Source organism: Gorilla gorilla, chromosome 9, assembly GCF_029281585.2.
Source record: "Gorilla gorilla gorilla isolate KB3781 chromosome 9, NHGRI_mGorGor1-v2.1_pri, whole genome shotgun sequence".
Classification (NCBI taxonomy): Eukaryota; Metazoa; Chordata; class Mammalia; order Primates; family Hominidae; genus Gorilla; species Gorilla gorilla.
This window is the reverse complement of record NC_073233.2, coordinates 77606119-77627846: the sequence shown is the minus strand read 5'-3', so window position 1 is coordinate 77627846 and position 21728 is coordinate 77606119. Positions and strand designations below refer to the sequence as shown.

General features: G+C 51.6%; 2 protein-coding genes across 3 annotated transcripts; both read left to right on the top strand.

Moving 5' to 3' along the window:
* Positions 1 to 2675: 2675 nt before the first annotated feature.
* Positions 2676 to 12546, top strand: LTO1 (LTO1 maturation factor of ABCE1). 2 transcript variants are annotated; one of them, XM_019037204.4, is made up of 6 exons: positions 2748 to 2943; positions 4808 to 4913; positions 6304 to 6374; positions 10097 to 10214; positions 10522 to 10630; positions 11125 to 12546. In XM_019037204.4, exons 1-5 carry the CDS (start codon positions 2894 to 2896, stop codon positions 10588 to 10590), a joined length of 414 nt encoding a protein of 137 aa, XP_018892749.1. In that variant the 5' UTR covers positions 2748 to 2893; the 3' UTR covers positions 10591 to 10630; positions 11125 to 12546. The 2 variants fall into 2 exon arrangements, with proteins under 2 accessions (XP_063549365.1, XP_018892749.1); XM_063693295.1 differs by having other exon boundaries at positions 2676 to 2943; positions 10522 to 12546.
* A 1924-nt stretch (positions 12547 to 14470) lies between these two features.
* LOC109028074 (uncharacterized) lies at positions 14471 to 20913 on the top strand. The gene is given in 1 exon segment (XM_063693294.1): positions 14471 to 20913. A coding segment is annotated over 1 exon segment (705 nt). The 5' UTR covers positions 14471 to 20208.
* Positions 20914 to 21728: the final 815 nt, after the last annotated feature.

The window sequence follows — 21728 nt, the reverse complement described above, 5'->3', positions numbered from 1 at the left end:
AATGCCCTTCCTATGTTTTTGAACTGCCTGACCAAGAGGTGTCTTCAATATATGCACTTGTGCTCATTAAGAGTATCTTTTAATTCTAAAAAAGGAGAAAAAGAACTTAAGCTATTTTAAAAGGTAAAAAATGCATCTCATTATTCTTTCTCAGCATTGCTTTGGTTACTAGTGAGGCTGCGTCTGCTTTTCCTGATTGGCCAGCTGTTGCTCTTTCTGTGAATAATGTTTCAAGTTCTTTTTTTTCCCCCGTTAGGATGTATTTTTTTAAATAAATACATGTATTTAAATAAACTCTTTACCAGAAATATTATTTCTTTAGTTACAATATTTATGACAAATATTTTCCCATATTGTTCTTTAACTTTAAATTTTGTTTCTTATCACTTTTGGTACACACAAGTTTGCATTTTTACATGGTAAAATGTTGGTTTTGCTTGCTGAGAATTCCTTCATGGCTTTTATGTGTTAAAAGGGCATCTTCATACTTGTCTGAATGTTCCACTAGATTTTTTAATGTACTTTATTTTATTTTATTTATTTATTTTAATTTTAATTTTTTTGAGATAGAGTCTCGCTCTGTCACCCAGGCTGGAGTAGAGTAGCGCGATCTCAGCTCACTGCAAGCTCCACCTCCCAGGTTCATGCCATTCTCCTGCCTCAGCCTCCCAAGTAGCTGGGACTACAGGTGCATGTCACCATGCCCCACTGATTTTTTTTTTTTTTTTTTGTATTTTTTGGTAGAGACGGGGTTTCACCATGTTAGCCAGGATGGTCTCGATCTCCTGACCTCGTGATCCGCCCACCTCGGCCTCCCAAAGTGCTGGGATTACAGGCAAAATGTGCTTTATTCATTTATTTATTTAGAGATGGAGTTTTGCTCTTGTTGCCCAGGCTGGGGTGCAATGGTGCGATCTCGGCTCACTGCAACCTCTGTCTCCTGGGTTCTCCTGCCTCAGCCTCCCGAGTAGCTGGGCTTACAAGCATGCACCACCACGCCAGGCTAATTTTGTAATTTTAGTACAGACGGGGTTTCTCCATGTTGGTCAGGCTGGTCTCGAACCCCCTAACTCTGATGATCCACCTGCCTGGGCCTCCCAAAGTGCTGGGATTACAGGCATGAGCCACCGTGCCCAGCCAATGTGCTTAATTTTTTAAAGTTAACTCTTTAACTCATCTGGAATTATTTTGATGAATGGTGTGAGGCATAAATGGAACCAAGCTTTTCCCAAACAACCAATTTTCCATTATAGTTATTAGTTAATATTTCCTTTCTCCAATTAATTTGTAATTCTTCTTTTTACCACATGAGAAGGCTTTACATCTATGAGAGTCCATTGTCTGGGCCATTTACTTTATTTCACTGGTCTGTCACTTCTTGACCCAACATACCACAATATTTATATTGACACTTTATCTTTTCATATCTGATATGAAAATCATTCTTTTTTTTCTAAAACATCTTAGTTATTTTTATTAGTTTATTCATACGGATGAAAAAGTTTAGGATTTTGACACATTTTACCAGATCTCTTGGAATTTTCTTTGGTACTGCACTTGTTCAGTTTTCCAATCCTCAATCATGGTAGAGCTGTAGTTTTCCTTATATGGGTCCTGCTCAAATTGTTAGAAATTCTTATTTCTAAGAAATGTATTATGACTATCATAAGGCGATTTTCCCATCACCACCCCTGCTCAGGTTACTACCAATTATTGTTGGAATAACAGAAAATGTTTTTTTCCCTATTCATCATACACATAGCTACTTGCTGTGATTATGGATTCTGAGAACGTCTTAGGTGACTATTTGGGTTTTCTAGGTGGGCCATCATATCTGCAAATAGTAGTATTTCTGCCTTTTTTTTTTTTTTTTTTTTTTGATATTTCCACTTCTTGCTTCATGTTTTACTGCATTGGCCAGGGCTGGTAGAAAGATGTTCAGTGGTCACGTGAGGTTTTACTACTGACTTTATTAGGAATGCTTCTGGTGTTTCTCATCTGAGTTCCGTTGTCGCTTAGACTTTGAAATCGCTTTTTAAAAATCGTGTTCAGAAAGCACATCTCATGGAAATGACAAATATGAGAACTAAAACCGACAAATTTCTCACCAAAATCCCACATGCAGAGCCTCCTGGCCCGGAGCCTCCTGAGGCGTCGGTTCTTTGATGACTTCCCATTTCTTTTCCCTTTTTTTTTTTTTTTTTTTTTTTTTGACGGAGTCTGGCTCTGTCGCCAGTCTGGAGTGCAGTGGCGCGATCTCGGCTCACTGCAACCTCCGCCTCCCAGGTTCCAGTGATTCTCCTGCCTCAGCCTCCCGAGTAGCTGGGATTACAGGCGCCTGCCACCATACCCGGCTAATTTTTGTATTTTCAGTAAAGACGAGGTTTCACCATGTTGGCCAGGCTGGTCTCGAACTCTCGAACTCAGGTGATCCGCCCGCCTCGGCCTCCCAAAGTGCTGGGATTACAGGCGTGAGCCACCGCGCCCAGTTGATGACTTCCCATTTCTTCCTTGGTTCTTTCGGAGCCACTTTGGGAAATTCGGTTCTATCTGCAGTGGTAAAATACAGGTCGGCTCTCCCCGCGCGCGGCCAATGGACGCTCCCAGCGCGGACAGACAGGCCCTTTGCTGGAGCTGGGCAGGGCGAAAGGACCCCAGGGCGGGGCTTCAGTCGAGTCCGGCCCCGCCCACCGCTGCAGCCGCGCATGCGCCATGTACAGGCTGCTTTGGACCCTCCAGCGTGCCGTTCTTACCCGGCCTGCCCCGCGCCGCCGCTTCCGGAAGTGGGTCTCGTCTCCTCCCAAGAGGAGCATTTGTGCCTGAACCTGCAGGGTCTGCTACGGCACCGCAGGGCTGCAGAAACCCGGGGGCCAAGGGCGGGCTGCTTGCCGCTATGGCTGGCAGTCAGGACATATTCGATGCCATCGTGATGGCGGATGAGAGGTGGGTGGTGATGCCGGGCCCGCACCCCGCTCTGTCTGGTCGTCTCCCAGCAGCTTCGCCGCCGGCTGCGGCCCAGGGCGGCTGCTGGAGCCTGGCGTCCCTTGGGCGTGCGCATTGGGGAGCGCCTGGTGGCCGTGGACTCAGGGACAAGTGTGGGCCTGATGCTCTGGTCCTCTTCTCCTGGCCCGCTCCGGCGGGGCACGTGCCCAGCTGCTCTTCCAGACCCGCCTTCCCTGTCAGGGCTGCCCCAAGCATCTGCTCAGCCTGGTGGTTCCCCTCCTCCGAGGCCGCCCCGTCCTCTGGGAGGACAGACCTTTGCCATCTGGGAGCTGCCTTTTTTTCTGGTTCCTTAATCGTAGGACATACGGCAGTATTCATGGATGTGCTGATAGATGTACCCGACCACACCCCTTTCCCTCCAGAGCCCCTGGGGAGCCCCTCGTGCTGCGACAGTGGGGGAGCTGTGAGTTGCCTCCTGGCTGACTTCCGGTGCCCGGCCCAGAGGACACGTCCATAGATGTTAGTTAAGAAAGCGGCCGAACATTTAGCCGTCAGGCGCTGACGTTTATTTAGCTCGCGCTGTGAGTCAGACACTGAGCTAAACGTTCCACCCTGGTTATCTACTTCAGCCCTACTTAGTAAGTGGATCCTATTATTCTTCGGAATTTACAGACTAGGAGGCACAGTCACTTTCCAGGGTCACACAACTATTAAGTGGGGAGCTATGCACCCTGCTTCATGGGGCGCTGCAGCCCACTCCTTGCATGTTTGGTGACTGCAGGTTAAGATAGTGCCAGTTCCACTGTTGGGCCTCAGGGTCAGTGCTACTCCGGGTAGCAGTCGGAGAACATTTTGTGGTGATCTGATGCCATTTCTCTCTGTTGCCCTACCCATGTGATGTCAAACCCTGTGTATGTTGCAGTTTTTTGGAAGCGGTTGACTTGGGCTAGTGCTACTTGAACACTCACAGAACTTTGGCCCCCTAACTCTGGCTGCAAACCAGACTTACCTAGGAGACTTTGAAAAGTAGACTCCGGGCCAGATGCGGTGGCTGACGCCTGTAATCCCAGCACTTTGGGAGGCCGAGGCGGGCGGATCACGAGGTCAGGAGATCCAGACCATCCTAGCTAACACGGTGAAACCCCGTCTCTACTAAAAATACAAAATATTAGCCGGATGTGGTGGTGGGCGCCTGTAGTTTCAGCTACTTGGGAGGCTGAGGCAGGAGAGCGTGAACCCAGGAAGCAGAGCTTGCAGTGAGCCGAGATCGCACCACTGCACTCCAGCCTGGGCGACAAAGCGAGACTCCGTCTCAAGAAAAGAAAAGTGGATTGCAGGCCAGGTGCGGTGGCCCTCACTTGTAATCCCAACACTTTGAGTGGCCAAAGCTGGAGGATCGCTTGAACCCAGGAGTTTGAGGCTATAGTGAGCTGTGATCGTACCACTGCACTCCAGGCAGGGCAACAGAGACCCTGTCTCAAAAAAAAAAAAAAAAAAGGAAGAAAGAAAAGTAGATTCCAGGGCCTTGCTCCAGACGTACTGAATCTCTGGGGGTGAGGCTTTTGAGTTAATATCTTTGAATTTTCCTTGTGTGTTTCTAGTACCCTATCAGGTTTGGGAATCCCTAATTTAGCCCTTTGTTGTAGATGAAGAAACTGGGCTACAAGAGGTACAGTGACTTCCAGAGCAAATAGGAAGTGGTAGATCTGGGACTGGAATCTGTGTCTTCTGACTTGAATTTTAGGCTTTTCCTCCTCTACTCTGGTTTGTCTTACTGGGTCCGGGTAATACAAGACAGAGAAGTTTTTCTGGAGAAAGTATTCTTTCTCCTGTTGATTTGATGAAGCATGCTTCTTCTTCACAGGTTTCATGGGGAAGGGTATCGGGAAGGCTATGAAGAAGGCAGTAGTTTGGGTGTGATGGAGGGAAGGCAGCATGGCAAGCTGCATGGAGCCAAAATCGGGTCTGAGGTAAGTGGGAACCCCCATCTGGAGATGAAGCCTCTTCATTTACAATTTATGATTTATTTCGATATTCAGTGTGATGGAGGCCTTTTAAAATCACAGTGCCGGATGGGCGCGGTGACTCACACCTGTAATCCCAGCACTTTGGGAGTCTGAGGTGGGCGGATCGCCTTGAGGTCAGGAGTTGGAGACCAGCCTGACCAACATGGTGAAACCCTGTCTCTACTAAAAATACTGAATTAGCTGGGCATGGTGGTGCATGCCTGTAATCCCAGCCACTTGGGAGGCTGAGGTATGAGACTCGCTTGAACCTGGGAGGCGGAGGTTGCGGTGAGCCAGGACTGTGCCATTGCACTGCAGCCTGGGCAACAGGATGAAACTCCATCTCTAAAAAATAAACAAAAAAAATCACAGTGCCTTTGCATGGGAGTTAATGGACTAGATGGACTGTTGCTGGAGAAATATTCTTAGTACAGAACCAAGAGTGCATTTTGCTGTAGGTAGATACAATTAAATTATGCATGCTGGATAAAAGAAAACAAGTCCCTGGTCTCCTTAGTTTACTTGGGAGTGTCATGGTGCTGGCTCATGTACTAAGCCAGCTGAATCATTGTCCAAAGAATGGGTGCCCTCTGTCATGTGAAAATATTCCATTTATGTTTACGTTGAAATTTCATTAACTTTATGATTTTTTTTCTCTCTTCTTGCCCTTTGTCCTAGATTGGCCCTTATAGATAAGTGGCCCTTAGTGGCAAAGTCTGAGTTGAGGCAGTTATGACTATATTGGATGTTCGATGCTGTGAAACAGATCACCACAAAATTCATGGGCTTAACACAGCAAATATGGATGATCTCACATGTTTCTGAGGGTTGGGAACTCAGGAGCAGCTTTGCTGGGTGGTCCTGGCTCAGGGTGTCAGCCAGAGCCATGTCACCTGAAGGCTTGACTGGGCTTGGAGGATCTGCCTCCAAGGTGGTGCTGTCACCTGACTGTGGGCATGGACATCTCCATGGGGCTGCTTGTGTGTCCTCGTGACATTCAAGAGCGAGTGGTCCAAGAGAGCTGGTGAGGCAAGTGACACTGGCTTTTATCCCTAGACTCAGGAGCTTTCCTCCACATTCTGTTGGTTACGAAAGCCACCCTGGTGGAGTGTCGAGGGACCTGCACAGGGCATGGGTACCAGGAGATGAGGACTGGGGCATCTGGGAGGCTGGCTGCCCCACCGATGACCTAATTTCCTAATTTCCATTGCCTAATGTTCAACAGGTGCTTCCAGAACAATAGTGTGAGAAGCACCGCTGCCTTCTGCCCCCACCTTTTGTTTTGAGATCTTGGTAATGAAAGTGTAGCTAGTTGCTTATTAATTTCACTCTTAAATATTTTTCACATTCACAGATCGGGTGCTACCAAGGTTTTGCTTTTGCATGGAAATGTCTACTGCACAGTTGCACCACTGAGAAGGACAGGTAAAGATGGAGATGTCTTTCTTTCTCAGCATAGGAACCAGGAGTTCTAGTTCCATGGGTTACCAACATGCCCTTGAGTAATCAATCTGTCTGTTCCTCATCTGTAAAATGGAGAAAATTATCAGTGTCAAGCTTGAGTGTTGTTAGGAGATTTAACGGAAATACTAAATAGAAAGTGCCAGGCACATTTTAGGTGTTTGGTGAACACTGGCTGTTGTTGCTTCTCAAGAGTTCTATGCTCCTGCCTTTTACCTGGAGTCATTAGTGCACCACATGGCTTTTAGATACCCTACCAATAAAATAATGTTGACATTGATTGTATTTTCTCATTCACCTTTCCCCTGAGCTTCTAATAAACAAATTATAACAGTTTTGTATCACTTGGGCTCAGAGATGAGGACACCAGTGTCATCAGTTTTTTAATATAGCCAACTAAGTCTGTTAACAAGAAAATGCCTTTAAATGTGTTTAAATCCTTTCTGGAACTTGTCAACACTCAGTAAGTGTTAGCTGTCATTTGAATTGTTTTTAGCCTTTAAAAACTCTTCTCGGCCGGGCGCAGTGGCTCACTCCTATAATCCCAGCACTTTGGGAGGCCGAGGCGGGCAGATCACGAGATCAAGAGTTCGAGACCAGCCTGGCCAATATGGTGAAACCCTGTCTCTACTAAAAATACAAAAATTAGCCAGGCGTGGTGCCATGTGTCTGTAGTGCCAGCTAGTCGGGAGGCTGAGGTTGAAGAATTGCCTGAACCCAGGAGGCAGAGGTTGCAGTGAGCCGAGATCATGCCACTGAGCTCCAGCCTGGGCGACAGAGCGAGACTCCTTCTCAAAAACAAACAAACAAACAAAAACTCTTCTTCCTGCGTTGTACTTACTGAAGCCCCATGTGACCCTGCTTTATCTATCTTCATTCTGAAGCTGGAAATGAACCCTTGAGATGGTTTGGATACTCTGCTGTTCATGGGCGGCAGCAAGCGCGGGACCTGAGCTGGTGCTCTGCGTCATTCTGACACCTGGTGGCCTCGCCTAGCGTGGGAGGGGCACAAGGAGAGTGGATAACTCTCTCCCTGACTATGTGACTTGTGCTTTTATTTGAAATATCTTGAATTTCTAGAAACACCTTGAATATCTTGAATATTCAAATGTTTAAGAATGAGGATGCTTGCAACTGATACGGGTAGTTCTTTCTGCTCCGTTTGTACCAGCAGTTGAGAGTCGATGGGATTCTGGGTTAGCAGAGGGGCACTTGAGGACATTTTCCTCCTGGTTCACAGGCAGCGGCCGGCAGCTGGGGATCCCAGGGGAATCGCTGTTGGCAGCCTGTGCTGCCACTAGGTGGCAGTCAAAGCTGAGCCTGGCTCTCAACTCCAGGCCACAAAAGGATGTGTGTTCTTGGAGTTCTCCGCCTGTCTCCCTTCTCCCACAGCGGCAGAATCTGCCGGCTCCTGGAGAAGTGCTGCGCTGTGTGCCAGTGGTCCCATCCCAGGAGGTTGCCAGCCCTTACCCCAGAGCAGGGGTTTGCTGACGTCTGAAAGCAGCACACTCAGTCTAGCTAACAGAGAAGAACAGCTTTGGTTGACGAGGGGCTGGTGGAAGCCCTGCCAGACCTCCCTCGCAGCCGCCCTCATCCCATCCAGTAGTACCCAGAGGTCTCTTTGGAACCTAAAGCTTTATTGTAGAGCAGTGGTTCACGGATGTTTAGATCTTATATGTCAGGTTTTTTTTTCGTTTTTTTTTTAAATGGTGAAGGGCTGATATTGCATGTTTTACCTGTAAATTTTTCCAAATAAGGATATTAAGAGAAAAACACCTGCCACCGCATTGTCATTCAGCAAAATGCTGGGCATTGTAACACCAAAGAAACCACGGAGAGCGGCATCTCAGGCCAAAAGATGGTGCTTTCCGTTGAGTAACTAGCTTTCCGGTAAACTGCGTGACACTTCTGTCCCCGGCTTCAGCAGTCTGGTGAAACCCTCCTGCAGACCAGCGCGCACCGGGGCTGAGCACGGGGGCTCTGGCACCATCACTTTTGTTTCATTAGCCCTGAGCTGCTCACACCTGCCTGATGTGTGCCGCCTCTGATGGTGCGCCCGGCTGGGTGTGTCTGAGCAGCATCGCTGACCAGAGAAGTCACCGCTTGCCAAGTGGAAAGTGCGTGGTCCTCTGCATCGGGTTAGCATACAGCCACCTCCCACGTTTTGGCATCTCCCTTTGGTTTCCCTGGAAACCAGGTGCTTTGTTGCTAAAACTGACTTGCTTTGACCTTTCACAGTTTTGTATTTTCTCAGAGAGGTAGCCATGGTTAGCTCTTGTAAACTGGATGCTGCTGGCAAACTTGCTCTTCTCTGTATCCAGGAGCACCAGCTGTTTGCAAGTACACAGGAGGTCTTGGTTGCTTTGAATTGCTGTTGATTCATCCTAACCATCAGTTCTTTAAAATGCCCGTTAATCGAGTATCTTGCCTACTCTGGCCACTCACATGGTCCAATGCGGCATAGAGGCAGCATGCTTCTCAGGACCACCTGTGGTCCATTGAAAAGACCTGGCCCCACGAGATGTACACATGTGTGGATTATTTTTAAACCCCTGCAGGTGAGAGCCCTGATCTCTAGGATCCAGAGGAAACCAAGAGACCAAGAGACTAACATTTATTGAGCACCTACTCTGTGCTAGAGTCCAAGCTTCATGTCAATTTTTTTTTTTTTTTTTTGAGACGGAGTCTCACTCTGTCCCCTAGGCTGGAGTGCAGTGGCACAATCTTAGCTCACTGCAACCTCCACCTCCCAGGTTCTAGCAATTCTCCTGTCTCAGCCTCCCAAGTAGCTGGGACTACAGGCACACACTATCATGCCCATCTAATTTTTGTATTTTTAGTGGAGACAGGGTTTCACCATATTGGTCAGGCTGGTCTCGAACTCCTGACCTCAGGTGATCCACCCTCCTCGGCCTCCCAAAGTGCTGGGATTACAGGCGTGAGCCACCGGGCCCGGCCCATGTCAGTTATTTAATCCTCTTGAAAGTCTGTGAGGTTGCTGTTACTCTCCCCATTTAAAAAAAACAACAACAAATTAATTTCTTACCATCTGGAGGCTGGGATGCCCCCCATTTTACAGATGAGGCCAGCAGGGTTGAAAGCAGGTAGAGAGGTGTTGGGGAGACGTCATGCCCAGGGCTGCTGTCTCCTGAGTGCACAGCCTTTCTGCAGAACCTCCTTGCCTTCCCAGCAAAGCTGTTTCCTCCCTGGAGAGGGGACAGTACTGATTTCCGCCTTTGGAGGGAGGGGTTTGCTGGTTTACCTGCAGCTGAACTTTGGAAGGCTTTGAGCACAAAGATTCCAGATCCTGGAAAATCCCCAGACCCAGAGCAGGCCTGCTCGTGCCCAGCCCCAGTCCCTCTTGCCCAGTTCTGTCTGTTTCTGCATGTGTGACCTCGAGAGTCAGCAGGGCTTCTGGCTGCCTCAGCCCCTCGGCCCTGTGGTCGGAATGGAGGCGTATCTGTAAGCTAGGCACACACTTGCTGTCGAGGCACTGGGTATGGGCCTAAGCACGTTGCTAGGTAAATAAATATGATTTCGTGTAATGAGAAAATAATCATCCAGCTTTTGAACGAAGGCATTCTTAGCGCACCTGCTGGGTTTCAGGAAGCCAGCAGCATAGCTGTTGTGTAAGTTGAGCCTGTTGTGTGCACATGACTGAGAGTCTGTATTTCTGTGCTTTACAGCAGAAAGATGAAGGTCTTAGAATCATTGATTGGAATGATCCAGAAATTCCCTTATGATGACCCTACTTACGATAAACTCCATGAAGACTTAGACAAGATCAGAGGAAAATTTAAACAGGTGCGTGCACTGTGTGTTTCCTCCTGCTGGGAGCACCTGATTGTGCCTTTCCCAGGCGGGGCAGCGCACTCCCGGGGCCGCTGCGGCAATGGCCTGGGGCTGCGTGTGCCGCGGAACTGTCCGTAGAGGCGCCTCATCCTTGAGTCGCAGTGCAGGAAAACTGAAGACAGTCCAGAGAAAAGGAGTTAGAACTCGTTTATGGGCTGGCCACGTAGACAGGAAAAGCTATAGCTAGAGATAGAGTTATCTTCTCATTTTTCAGTAAAAATGCACAAGATTAAAAATACCATCTCTTTTGTGTTTTCAGTTTTGTTCATTACTCAACGTTCAGCCAGACTTTAAAATTAGTGCAGAAGGTTCCGGACTTTCATTTTGAGGAGGATGGATGAACAGAGACCGAACATCGAGGAACAGATGTGTGTGTGACGTGTTTAGAAATGCGGTGAAGGGCCAGACGGTGCTGGGAAGGCAGTTGTTCAGTGGGAGGGTGAGGGTTCCGGTTCGGCCGTGGGAGGGCTTCCTTCCCTGGGGTTTTCTGCCTGTGTCACCTTGGTGCCCGCCTTGGGGCCTCTCCACACGTGCCCTTTGTTGGGCTGAAGCCGTCCCTGGCAGAGCCCTCGTGCATTGACTTGACGGCCTCTCCGGCAGCACAGGCCTAGCTGGTTCTGGGTTGGGGTTGGCTCTGGATAGGATCAGTCACCAGGCCTGGACTCAAGGCAGTTATTTTTATTATTATTATTATTTGCAATGAGAGAGATGGTTGGCCCTGAATGAGGCTCATGGGAGGTTTGGACGGGTGCTGTGCCGCATGTCGAGGCCGATTGTGTGCCAGGCGCTGCGGGACGTGCCTCCCGTGTGTTATTTAATCCCTTCCGGAGCCTACAAGATGGGTGTTATTCTCATTTTACAGAGGAGGAAGGGGAGACGTGAAGGGATTGCCTGGTCTAAGGGCACCCAGCAGCAGAGCTAGGACTTCCGCCCTAAGGCTGTGCCTCACTGCCACCAGGCACAGCCGCCTCCGGAATGCACAGGCGAGTCCCTGCCCTCCCTCCCAGGCTGCACAGGTCCTGCCAAGCCTCACGGAGCACAGGGGAGTCTGTGGTGGCCAGTTTGCCTGGGCATCTGGCTGAGAGGAAGAAAGGCCAACCTGATCCTGAGGGGACCCAGACATATCCTTTGCACTGTCCCTAGAGGGGCGATGAGCTTTGCAGCATTAAAAAATGGTGAAGGGGGGATATATTTTGAACCAAAGACCAAATGTTAGGCAGCCATTATATTTGCAGAAGCTTTGAGAACCATGCGTACAGCCTCCTGCATTCTCCCCTCTCCTAGGAGCTCTTTTGTCTCTGTCCTTACGAGGCATCATACAGAGGCAGTGGGGTGGGCACAGATGAGTGGAGTGGATGGTTCGGTGGGTCCCCACGAGGCGAGTGGTGGTCATATGTGATGGCACGTGTTCACACACCCTCGTGTGTACACCCCAGGGTCACCGAAGTCCCCACACGCTGGCTCTCCACACCCCTCCTGTTCCAGAAAGCATGTCCGAAAGCAGTCCAGGAGATTATTAAGGGGTCGCCATGAATCCACTTTGGTTTTAAAACCATTCCCGAATGTCCTAGTGGATTGTGCTGTGCTGCCTAAGCTGCCGGCTGCAGGAGCCAGAGAAGTGACCCCCGCGGGAGCAGCGGCAGGTGGACCTCCACGGTGGCTCGCTTTGTTTTTGTTTTGTTTTTTCTTTTAAGACGGAGTCTCACTCTGTCGCCGAGGCTGGAGTGTATTGGCGCGATCTCGGCTCACTGTAACCTCCGCCTCCTGAATTCAAGTGATTCTCCTGCCTCAGCCTCCCTAGTAGCTGGGATTACAGGCGCCCCCCACCACGCCCAAGTAACTTTTGTATTTTTAGTAGAGATGGAGTTTTGCCTTGTTGGCCAGGCTGGTCTCGAACTCCCAGCCTGAAATGATCCACCCACCTCCACCTACCAAAGTGCTGGAATTGCAGGCATGAGCCACCACTCCCGGCCTGCTTTTTGTTTTTGAAGACAGGACTTAGGTCTCCTCCTCCCGAACTCTAAACCTGCGTGTGTGGCTGTGCACCCCTCGTTTGTAAGCCTCACCTCAGGTCTGGGGAAGTCTGCGCTGGCATCTCCTCATTGTGCCTTCATCAGAGCTGGTGCCTTAGGGCCAGAAAGACTCTCATTCTTTCTAGATGGTGGGATCAGGGGCCTTTGCTGTGTTTCCCTTGGTGGATTTTTGTGTTTTGTAAGTTGTCTGTTTTGATAATGTATTATTTTTATAACTGGAAAAAAAGTAAATAGCATATTTTAAAGTGAAAGTTTGGGACCATTTATAACACAACGTCATTTATAACACGGCATCATTTATAACACAACATCCAGCCAGTTTATTTCTTCCTCCAGGGCATTTAGGATCTGGATATGAAGGAAGACATGGGCCTTAGATTTCCGCCAGCTCGTCTCCTTAACCCAGCGTAGACACAGCCACTGCAAGAGTGCCCCCATTGTGTTGGGGACTGGTCAGCTCCTGCTCACCTGGCCCAGCCACCTGTCAGCAGCTATTACTAATCCACCCTCCCCGAGACATCTCTATGCCCACTGTCGCCCACCTTCTCTCCCCTCCTCTCCTCTTTTTTCTTCTCCTGTCTCTGTCTCCTGTTCTCTCTCCCTACTCCCTCTCTGCCTCTTTGGCACAGCTGGCTGAGCAGCATACTGCCACTTCCTCCTCTGGTTTGCCTCACATGGGAGCCAGGGCTGCCTCCTCATCTTCAAGATTCTCACACACTCTGCTGACCTACGCCTGCCTGGCCCCTTTCTAGAGGACGAGACCCAGTTTCCGGGAGCCCTTGGTCACTGCCGACATTGCAGTACGGACAGAGCCCACTGTAACAGGTGCTTCCGTCATATCCAGGCAATGCCATCCTCAGCTTTTACACTGGGAATGAGCATGTCTGTGTCTCCTGTTCTGCTAATGAGGTGTTAGTAGAGGGTCCGACCAGTCCCCAGCACAGTGGCCCACTCTTAGAATGGCTGTGTCTGCTGGGTTAAGGAGATGAGTTGGCAGAAGGTCCTGCGGGGACTTCTGGGAAAGGTTACATCATTCCAAAGAAAAGGTGCTGGTGCTATTTTGGACATCATCCTGTTGGGATGCGGCAGCTAGAACTGCTCCAGGCATCTTGCAGGCTGGCTACAGCTGAAGCCACCCCTGAGCCTGGCAGAGTGAAGAGCTAGGAAGAACCTGCGTCCTCGGTGCCACTGCTTGCTGTTCCCACCAGCCCTGAGCCACCTTGCTCACACCTGTGAGCGCTACCCATCCCAGTCCTGCAAGGCTGTGGCCCTGGGTGTCCGCTGTTTGCGGACAAAGTCTGCTTGCTGTCTTCCCCATCCCTGCCAGGCCCATCCCGTCCCGCTAGTTCCGGACATCAGCCTTTGTCCAGAGTGGCTTTGAGTTTGGGAGCTCCTGGGGTTGGATTGCATCCCTTGCGGTTGGTTTCCCAAGGCTCTGGCCTGCTCCTTCCTTCCTGTTAGAAGCTCCCAGCATGTCGTCTGCCACTGTCTCAGCTCAGGCTGCCACCACAGCACCACTGATGGGTGGCTTCAACAGCGGTCCATCTTCTCTCGGTTCTGGAGGCTGGAGTCCGAGATCAAGGCGTCACAGGGCTGCTCCCTCCTGAGGCCTCTCTCCTTGCCTTGCAGACAGCTACCTTCCCCCCGTGTCCTTACGTCTTTCCACTGTGTTTGTCCTCATCTCTTATAAGGACCCCAGTCAGATTGCATTCGGGCCCACCCTTACAGCCTCATCTGAACTTAGTTACCTGTTAAAGACCTCACTCTCCAGTCACATTCTGAGGCACTGGGGGCTAAGGCTTCCACACAAGTTTTGTGGGGACACGGTTCAGCCCCTCACAGGACCCTGGCTGTGGCTGCTGGATAGACTGCTGAATTGGGACTCGGGAGAAGAGAAAGCCATTTCATGTAAAAGTTGAAGTTATTTCAATTAGTTTTTTCTAGAATGTTAACATCTAGGCACAAGCAAGAGTAGTCAGTCCTCCACTGAACTCTCCACTTTGGAATCACCTCTCAGAGTCACTGGATGGCCAAAGGGAACTGCCCAAGGGCCACACTGCTGTCCTAAAACACGACCACATTTCACTTTATTTTACATTCACCCCTTGACATTTTTTTCTCTAACCAGTGGCAAGAAAAGAATGATGAGATATGGAAGAAGGGACAAGAGGCCTATTTGCTGAGTGGCTGCTGGTGGCCTGCCCTTTACCAGGATTATCCACCAGTGCTGGAGGCAGGGCTACCACCCTCACTTTGCAGAGATATGAGGCCCGGCTGAGAACAAGTCTAGTGGTCACAGTAAGTGGCCAACTTCAGGCTTGATGGGGCGCAGCAGGGCTTGAGCAGGTTGCATGAACGATTCGCTTCCTGAGGCCGTTATTTTAGACATGTCTTCTTCGTCAATGCAGAGGCTTGTTTTTCTGGGAATTTGCAGCCTGTCTTCAGGACCAGTCTTGCATCTGGCACAGCAGTCCCAAGCCTTTTTGACACCAGGGACTGGTTTTGTGAAAGACAGTTTTTCCATGGACAGGGCTTGGTGGTGGGGGATGGTTTGGGGATGAAACTGTTCCACCTCAGATCATCAGGCATTAGATTCTCGTAAGGAGCACGCACCTTATATCCCTCACGTGTGCAATTCACAATAGCGTTCCCGCTCCTATGAGAATTGAATGCTGCTGCTGATCTAACAGGAGGCGGAGCTCGGGCGGTAATCTTCTCTTGTCTGCTGCTCACCTCCTGCTGTGGGGCCCGGTTCCTAACTGGTCATGGACTGGTGCCGGTCCACAGCCTGAGTATGGGGGACCCCCTGATCTAGCAGACTGAGGCCAGATTGAGGCAAAAGCAGATGAATTTATGGAAAAGGATCCATGCTGGCCGCCTGTAGGAGAGGCAGTGCCTGGATGGGTCTTTAGCTGCCCCAGACCCCGTGAGCAGGTCTCTCCTAGCGACGCCTCTGGCACTTTGGGAGCCCAGGGGAGGGGAGGGAATGAGAAGGTGGGCAAAGGAGGAGATGACCTTCGTACTGAGCTTTGCGAGCGTTCATCTGGCCTCACAACACCGCGGAGAAGTCTCTCCCACTCTACCTGAAAACGCCAATATAATCTGGAGATACCAAAAAGTGTCATGAACACGCAAGCTTATCCTAATTCCCACCGTTATTCTGGTCCTTAATGAATCAAATGAGGAACTGGTTTGTGACTCAGGAAACTGAAGTCACAGAGTTCTTAAGATCTGAGAAAAATGGGTCACTGTGTTTGGTGCTTCACAGGACACGGGGCCTGCAGGCGAGGAGCCAGGCCTCAAGGGTTCAGTGAGTTGTCCAAGCCAGCGTGACTAAGGGTTCCGCTGGGACCTCTCAGATTAACTTCCAAGAAGGAAAGCCGCTCCTTGCGCATACACTTTTTCTTAACTCTCCCCGGCTGGTAAACTCAGGTGGCATCGAGGCCTTGGCGTCTACCCCTTGGTGACACCCCCATCAGGATAACGCCTTGGCTGTGTCTCCCTGGCACCCTTTACCAGAGCAGCTGGGCTTGGGTTGCAGGGATGGAAGCCTTTATCTCAGGCGATACCTGAACATGTAGAGTATGTGATGCTTGCTGAGCTAGAGGCTCATGGATTGATGTCCCTCTGCTGGTTCCAGTCAGTACGTGCCCCTGAAATTCGAGGGGACTGTGGAGTCTGCTTCCAGGCTTTGAGAGCCCAAGTCTGTTGCAAATTGAATTGTATCCGCAAAAGGAAATGTTGAAGTCCTAGCTTCTGGTACTTTAGCTTCTGTGACTTTACTTGGAAATAGGAAATAGGGTCTTTGTAGATTTTTTTAAGATGTAAATTGGGCCAGGCGCAGTGGCTCACGCCTGTAATCCCAGCACTTTGGGAGACTAAGGTAGGTGGATCACGAAGTCAGGAGTTCAAGACCAGCCTGGCCAACACAGTGAAACCCTCTCTCTACTAAAAAGAATAATAATAAAAAAATTAGCCAGGCATGATGGTGGTGCCTGTATTTCCCAGCTACTTGGGAGGCTGAGTGAGGCAGGAGAATCACTTAAACCCGGGAGGCGGAGGTTGCAGTGAGCCGAGATCACGTCACTGCACTCCAGCTCGGGCAACAGAGCAAGACTTTGTCCCCCCCCCCAAAAAAAAAAAAAAAAGATGTAAGTTAAGGTGAGGTCATACTAGAGTAGGGTGGCCCCTTCGTGCAATATGACTGGTGTCCTTTTAAGGGGACGGGAGCCAGTGGCACAGAGGAGAGACTGCCACGTGAAGACATGGGGCTGATAGCCCTGTGAGGACAGAGGCCGAGTTTGGAGCTGCGCATGGACCAGCTGAGAAGAGCCGAAGGTCGCCCGAAACCACCAGAAGCTGGGAGAGAGCGGGCACTGCAGACACTGCTGGCCTCTGGAACTATGAGAGAAATGTTGGTTGTTTTAAGCTACTGAGTTTGTGAAAATTCATTACAGCAGCCACAGAAAACTACAAGGCCCCTCTCCCTGCCTGGGGTTCGTTTGCTGGTCTGGAGGGTAAGGGTGCCGGCCACACCATCCAGACACTTCCAGCCTTGCATGTGGGGCCTCCTCAGGGATTTGCCTGGACCCCCCCAGGTCTCAGCCGCCGCTGACGGCAAGTGGCGGGAGCCCCCGAAAGGCGCTGTTACTGCAAGGCTCACTCCCCAAGAGGCCTCTGCCTTCTGGGAGGCGCAGCTGCCCTGCACAGAGGACTGAGTCAGGGTCCACCAGAGAAGGCTGGCTTGAGCCTCTCCCCTGGTCTCAGCCCCTGCAGGCACTATCCGGCCTCAGAACTTGGGAGATGGATGTGGTCAGGCCCTTTCTCCAGGTCAGTTTGGTCACACGCGTGCTCTGTTACACACAGAGTGTCTGCCATGGAAGAGGGACCTGTCCCTTCAGACAGAGCAGTTCTAGGCATACTTCTGGGCACTGGTGGCCCCAAGAGGAGTCATTCCCTGACCCTGTGGAACTCCCAGCTAAGCAAGACAGGCATGTTGAAATTCCAAGATCACATGGTAACTTTGTCAGTCGCTCCTGTTGTTTATATCAGTCATAACACGTTAGATCTAGAAGAGGTAGAAAACACACACAAGCGGCCGGGCGCGGTGGCTCACGCCTGTAATCCCAGCACTTTGGGACGCCGAGGCGGGTGGATCACGAGGTCAGGAGATCGAGACCATCCTGGCTAACACAGTGAAACCCGGTCTCTACTAAAATACAAATAATTAGCTGGGCGTGGTAGCGGGCCCCTGTAGTCCCAGCTACTCGAGAGGTTGAGGCAGGAGAATGGCGTGAACCCGGGAGGCAGAGCTTGCAGTGAGCTGAGAGCAGGCCACTGCACTCCAGCCTGGGCGAGAGTGAGACTCCGTCTCAAAAAAAAAAAAAAAAAGAAAACACACACAAGCTGTAATAGTTAAGGGTCTTTGAAAACCAAATGACACAGTGCCCATATCAAACTGACTTAATGAAGGACAATGATTGGCTTCTGGAACAAAGGGGGGATGACTTCAGGAGAGGCTTGATCCAGCAGTTTGTCTGGAGACCCATTCCCTGCTTTCCCTCAGGGCTGGCCTTATGCTCAGCCTCCCCTGTGAGGTCCTGGGAGCAGCTCAGTCTTGCCTTAGGGCTGCAGGGGGGCAGTGCCACCCCTGGGCTCGTGTTTCCCTGCTGGGAGTCCTAAGGAAGGGGGAAGCATTATCTTTTTCAGAAGCTCCAGAAAATGTCTCCTGAAGACTCAATGGCTCTATTTGATTTCTCACCCATCCATTAACTTGCTGCTCTTCTGGTGGGTATGGATGTGCAGTTGGGTTTCAGCCTATGAAGACCTGGCCTGGAGCTGGGGATGGGGTCGGTCCCACTCAAACCACAGATCTGGGAATGGTGGTTCCCCTGGAGCAAAATCTGGGTGCTGTCAACACCAGGAGGGGGCATCCGTGGTGTCAAGAAGATCCAGAACTGTCTACTTAATGGGCCAAAGGAGGGAAGTAAGATCGGCTTTGGTGCCACCACCCAGGCGGCCGCCGTGGCATGGGGGCCTGTGCTTCCAGACCTGGGCAGTGCGTGGAATGCTGATGGTGATTCTGCGGATGCGCCGAGGGGATGATGGCGTTCCCTGAGTGATCACTGCATCCCAAGCTCGGTGCTCAGCAGTGCTTCACACACATTGAGCCATAGAATCCTCAGCACCCCAGAAAGAATTCAGTTATTGGACAGAGATTTATGGAGCCCCCGTTCTGTGCTGGTCGTTGTCGTGAGTAGGAGATGGAGACGACTCCCCATCATGGGCTGTGTTCTTGCAGGATTTCCCCATGTTATAGGTGTGAACATTGAGGCCCAGAGAAATGAGGCCGCACAGCTGGAAAGCTGCAGATCCGAGATCCAACCCCAGGGCCTTTTACTCCAAAACGTGTGTGCTTAATGTGTGCCTATACATGCCGGTGAGTTTTCTTTTTAAACAGCTGGTCACCCTCAGATGTCCACTGCTGGCCTGTTTGGCTGCCCTTCTCCAGGCCAGCAGCCAAGACGCAGTGCCGCCCGCAGGGGCGACCGAATGGGAGCCTTGAAACAGGTGGAGCTGGCGAAGCAGGGCCCTGAGCTGTGTGCGTGGGGCCTGGCTGCAAATGGCCCAGTGAAGGCTCCGTGCATTTCCCTTTTTGAAGCTTGAGCCTTTTCTTCTCCATGAGGCTGACCCACCAGGCTGGCCTGGTCACACACTAGCTGTGCGGTCCTGGCTCAGTTACTTTACCTCTCTGGGCCTCGGTTTACTCATCTACAACAGGGGTCGGCAAACTACCACCCTCAGCCCGAATCCAGTCTGCTGCCTATTTTTGTAAATAAAGCTTTATTGGCACACAGCCATGCTCACTCATTCACAGAGCCGCTGCAGCTGCTTTTGCACAGGGCAAGAGAACCTGTGGCCCGCAAAGCCTGAAGCCTCTCTCTGTGGCCCTTTCCAGAAAATCTGCCAATCCCTGACCTAGCAGATGGGATGATTGTGTGCGGGAGAGTGTAGGCTCTGGGAGGGCAGGGCTGTGTCTGTGGCTGCCACCAGAGTGTCCCCTCCCTGTCACCAAACCATGGGGTCGTTGCAAGACTCAGAGAGAAACTGTGTTCGGTGTTGAGCACAAGGCACGCAGTGCGTGCTCAGTAACCTCCAGCTGCGATTCCTCCCGTGATTAAACAAAGGCAAGGAGGACTGCCCCGACAGGCTCAGAGGGCCCAGGGTCTGGAATAGGAGCTGATCCTCGGGTTAGACCACTCAGCTCTTAAAGTGGCTGCCGATTGAGAGGCTTGTCTCAGCTGCCGCTAGGTGCAAATTAAAAGGATTAATGGACACCGCCGTCTTTGAAAGGCTCAAGGCCCACCGAAGCCCCTTCAGCAGAGGGTTCTGCATTCTCTCTTCCCCAGCCCTCCTTGTGTGCCCTCGTGAGTGGCGGTGACAATGCTCCCGGATGTGGGCCCCAAGGCCAGCGGCCCCAGAGCTGCCCGCCCACCCGTCCGCCTGCTATTGTCTGCTCAGGCCTGGCGGTGTGGCGCTGGGCTTGTGGGGCCCCGGCGGGCAGGGGACTGTGGGAACGGATTAGAGGTCCTGGGCTTGCTTTCCTCGTCTTGCATAAACTCTTGATCAAAGACATTCCTGGGATGACAGAGCCCTGTGAGCTGCGAGGCTGGCCCAGCGTGCGGGACGCACACCCCACGCTGCAGCCCCTGCACAGGCCTGCCCTTGCTGGCCCTCGCTGGCCCTGGCTGCAGTGCTGACTTTGGGGACTAGCCTTATGGTGGGACTGGTGATGGAGCAGGTGCCAGGAGGCAGCACAGCCTTCCCCACCAGATTCAGAGGCCAGGCCTCCAATGCTGGGCAGAGCGAGGCTGTGACTGCTTCCTGGGGTGCTTCAAGGAGGGTCACGCTGCATGCAGGGTAGCCGGAGGGATTGCCGGATGCATGCCACTGCCGCTGGGCCTGTTTTCTCTGGACTCCCATGGGCACTGCCCTACCCTCTGCACAGCCCTACCCACTGTTATTCCACAAGCGCGGTCCGAAGTCCACGTGCCCGCTCTGCCCAGCCTCCTTCCTCTGTCCCCTCAGGACCTTTCACTCCTTATGACAACACTAGGTGCTGCCTGGGCTCCTGGGGAACCCCCGACCCTTCCAGCCATGGAATCAGCTCCCGGCATGCGGGTCAGGCTGGACCCATGGCTCTGCACCTCAGCCCAGCAGCTTGGGGCTGCCCTGTAGGAGCTGACGCGACCTCCCTTCCATTCGGCCCCCTTCCTAGGACCCACTGTGTGCCAGGGTGGGGAGACGGAGGCAGAGAGAAATCTGGGAGATTTCCGTCCTAGAGGGGCTCAGCCAGAGCAGGAAGGTGCCCAGGCATGACAATCCCGGACTCCCAGAACCACCTGCCTGCTGTGGGGTGGGGAAGCCCTCAGAGAGCCCGTCCTCACAGTCAGAGCAGAGATGAAGGTTCCTGTGGACCGAGGCGGGGGGCCAAGCGCAGAACAGGAAGCTCGATGCAGTCTGGTGTGTCAGGAGCTCCTGGGCAAAGACATCGAGCTTATTGGGGTCAAGGCTGGGGAGAGTCGGGGCTGAGTCCCAGGGACCTTGGACGGAGCTGAAGGGAGATAGGAAGGCTGGGGGTTGGGGGCAGAGGATGAAGAATGGATGAGGACTGTCTGGCTGCAGGGAGATGGGCCAGGAGGCAGGGCAGGGCCCCTCGTGAGCAGGTAGGGGTGGCGGGCGTGTGAGAACAGGCTTCTGCGAAGGGGCTGCAGGGAGAGCTGACTGCGGAAGGCTTTGTCTCTGAAGTTCCTCAAAGGTCAGTTTTTACCGTCACCCTCTGGGCAGTGCAGATACTCCAACAAGGGACCAGGTCTTCACTGAATCCCAGGAGGGGTTGCAGGCACAGAGGTGAAGTCAGCGGAGTTTGAGAGTTGAGAACAAGGGCCTAGAGTGGCCAGACGATGCCTTTGATATGGTTTGGCTGTGTCCCCACCCAAATCTCATCTTGAATTGTAGTTCCCATAATTCCCATGTGTTGTGGGAGGGACCCCGTGGGAGGTGATTGAATCATGGGGCGGTTTCCCCTATACTGTTCCCATGGTGGTGAACAAGTCTCAGAAGATCTGATGGTTTTATAGGGGTTTCCTCTTTCACTTGAGTCTCATTCTCTCTTGCCTGCTGCCATGGAAGACGGGCCTTTCGCCTTCCGCCGTGATTGTGAGGCCTCTCCAGCTACGTAGAACTGTGAGTCTATTAAACCTCTTTTTCTTTATGAATTACCCAGTCTCGGGTATGTCTTTGTTAGCAGTGTGAAAACGGACTAATACAGCCTTGGAGCTCGTGGCATAACCACGATGTATAGACCCACCCATCACTGGGGGATGTACAGAACCCCCCATCGTGGCACAGCCAGGGGTGGGGGGTGTACAGA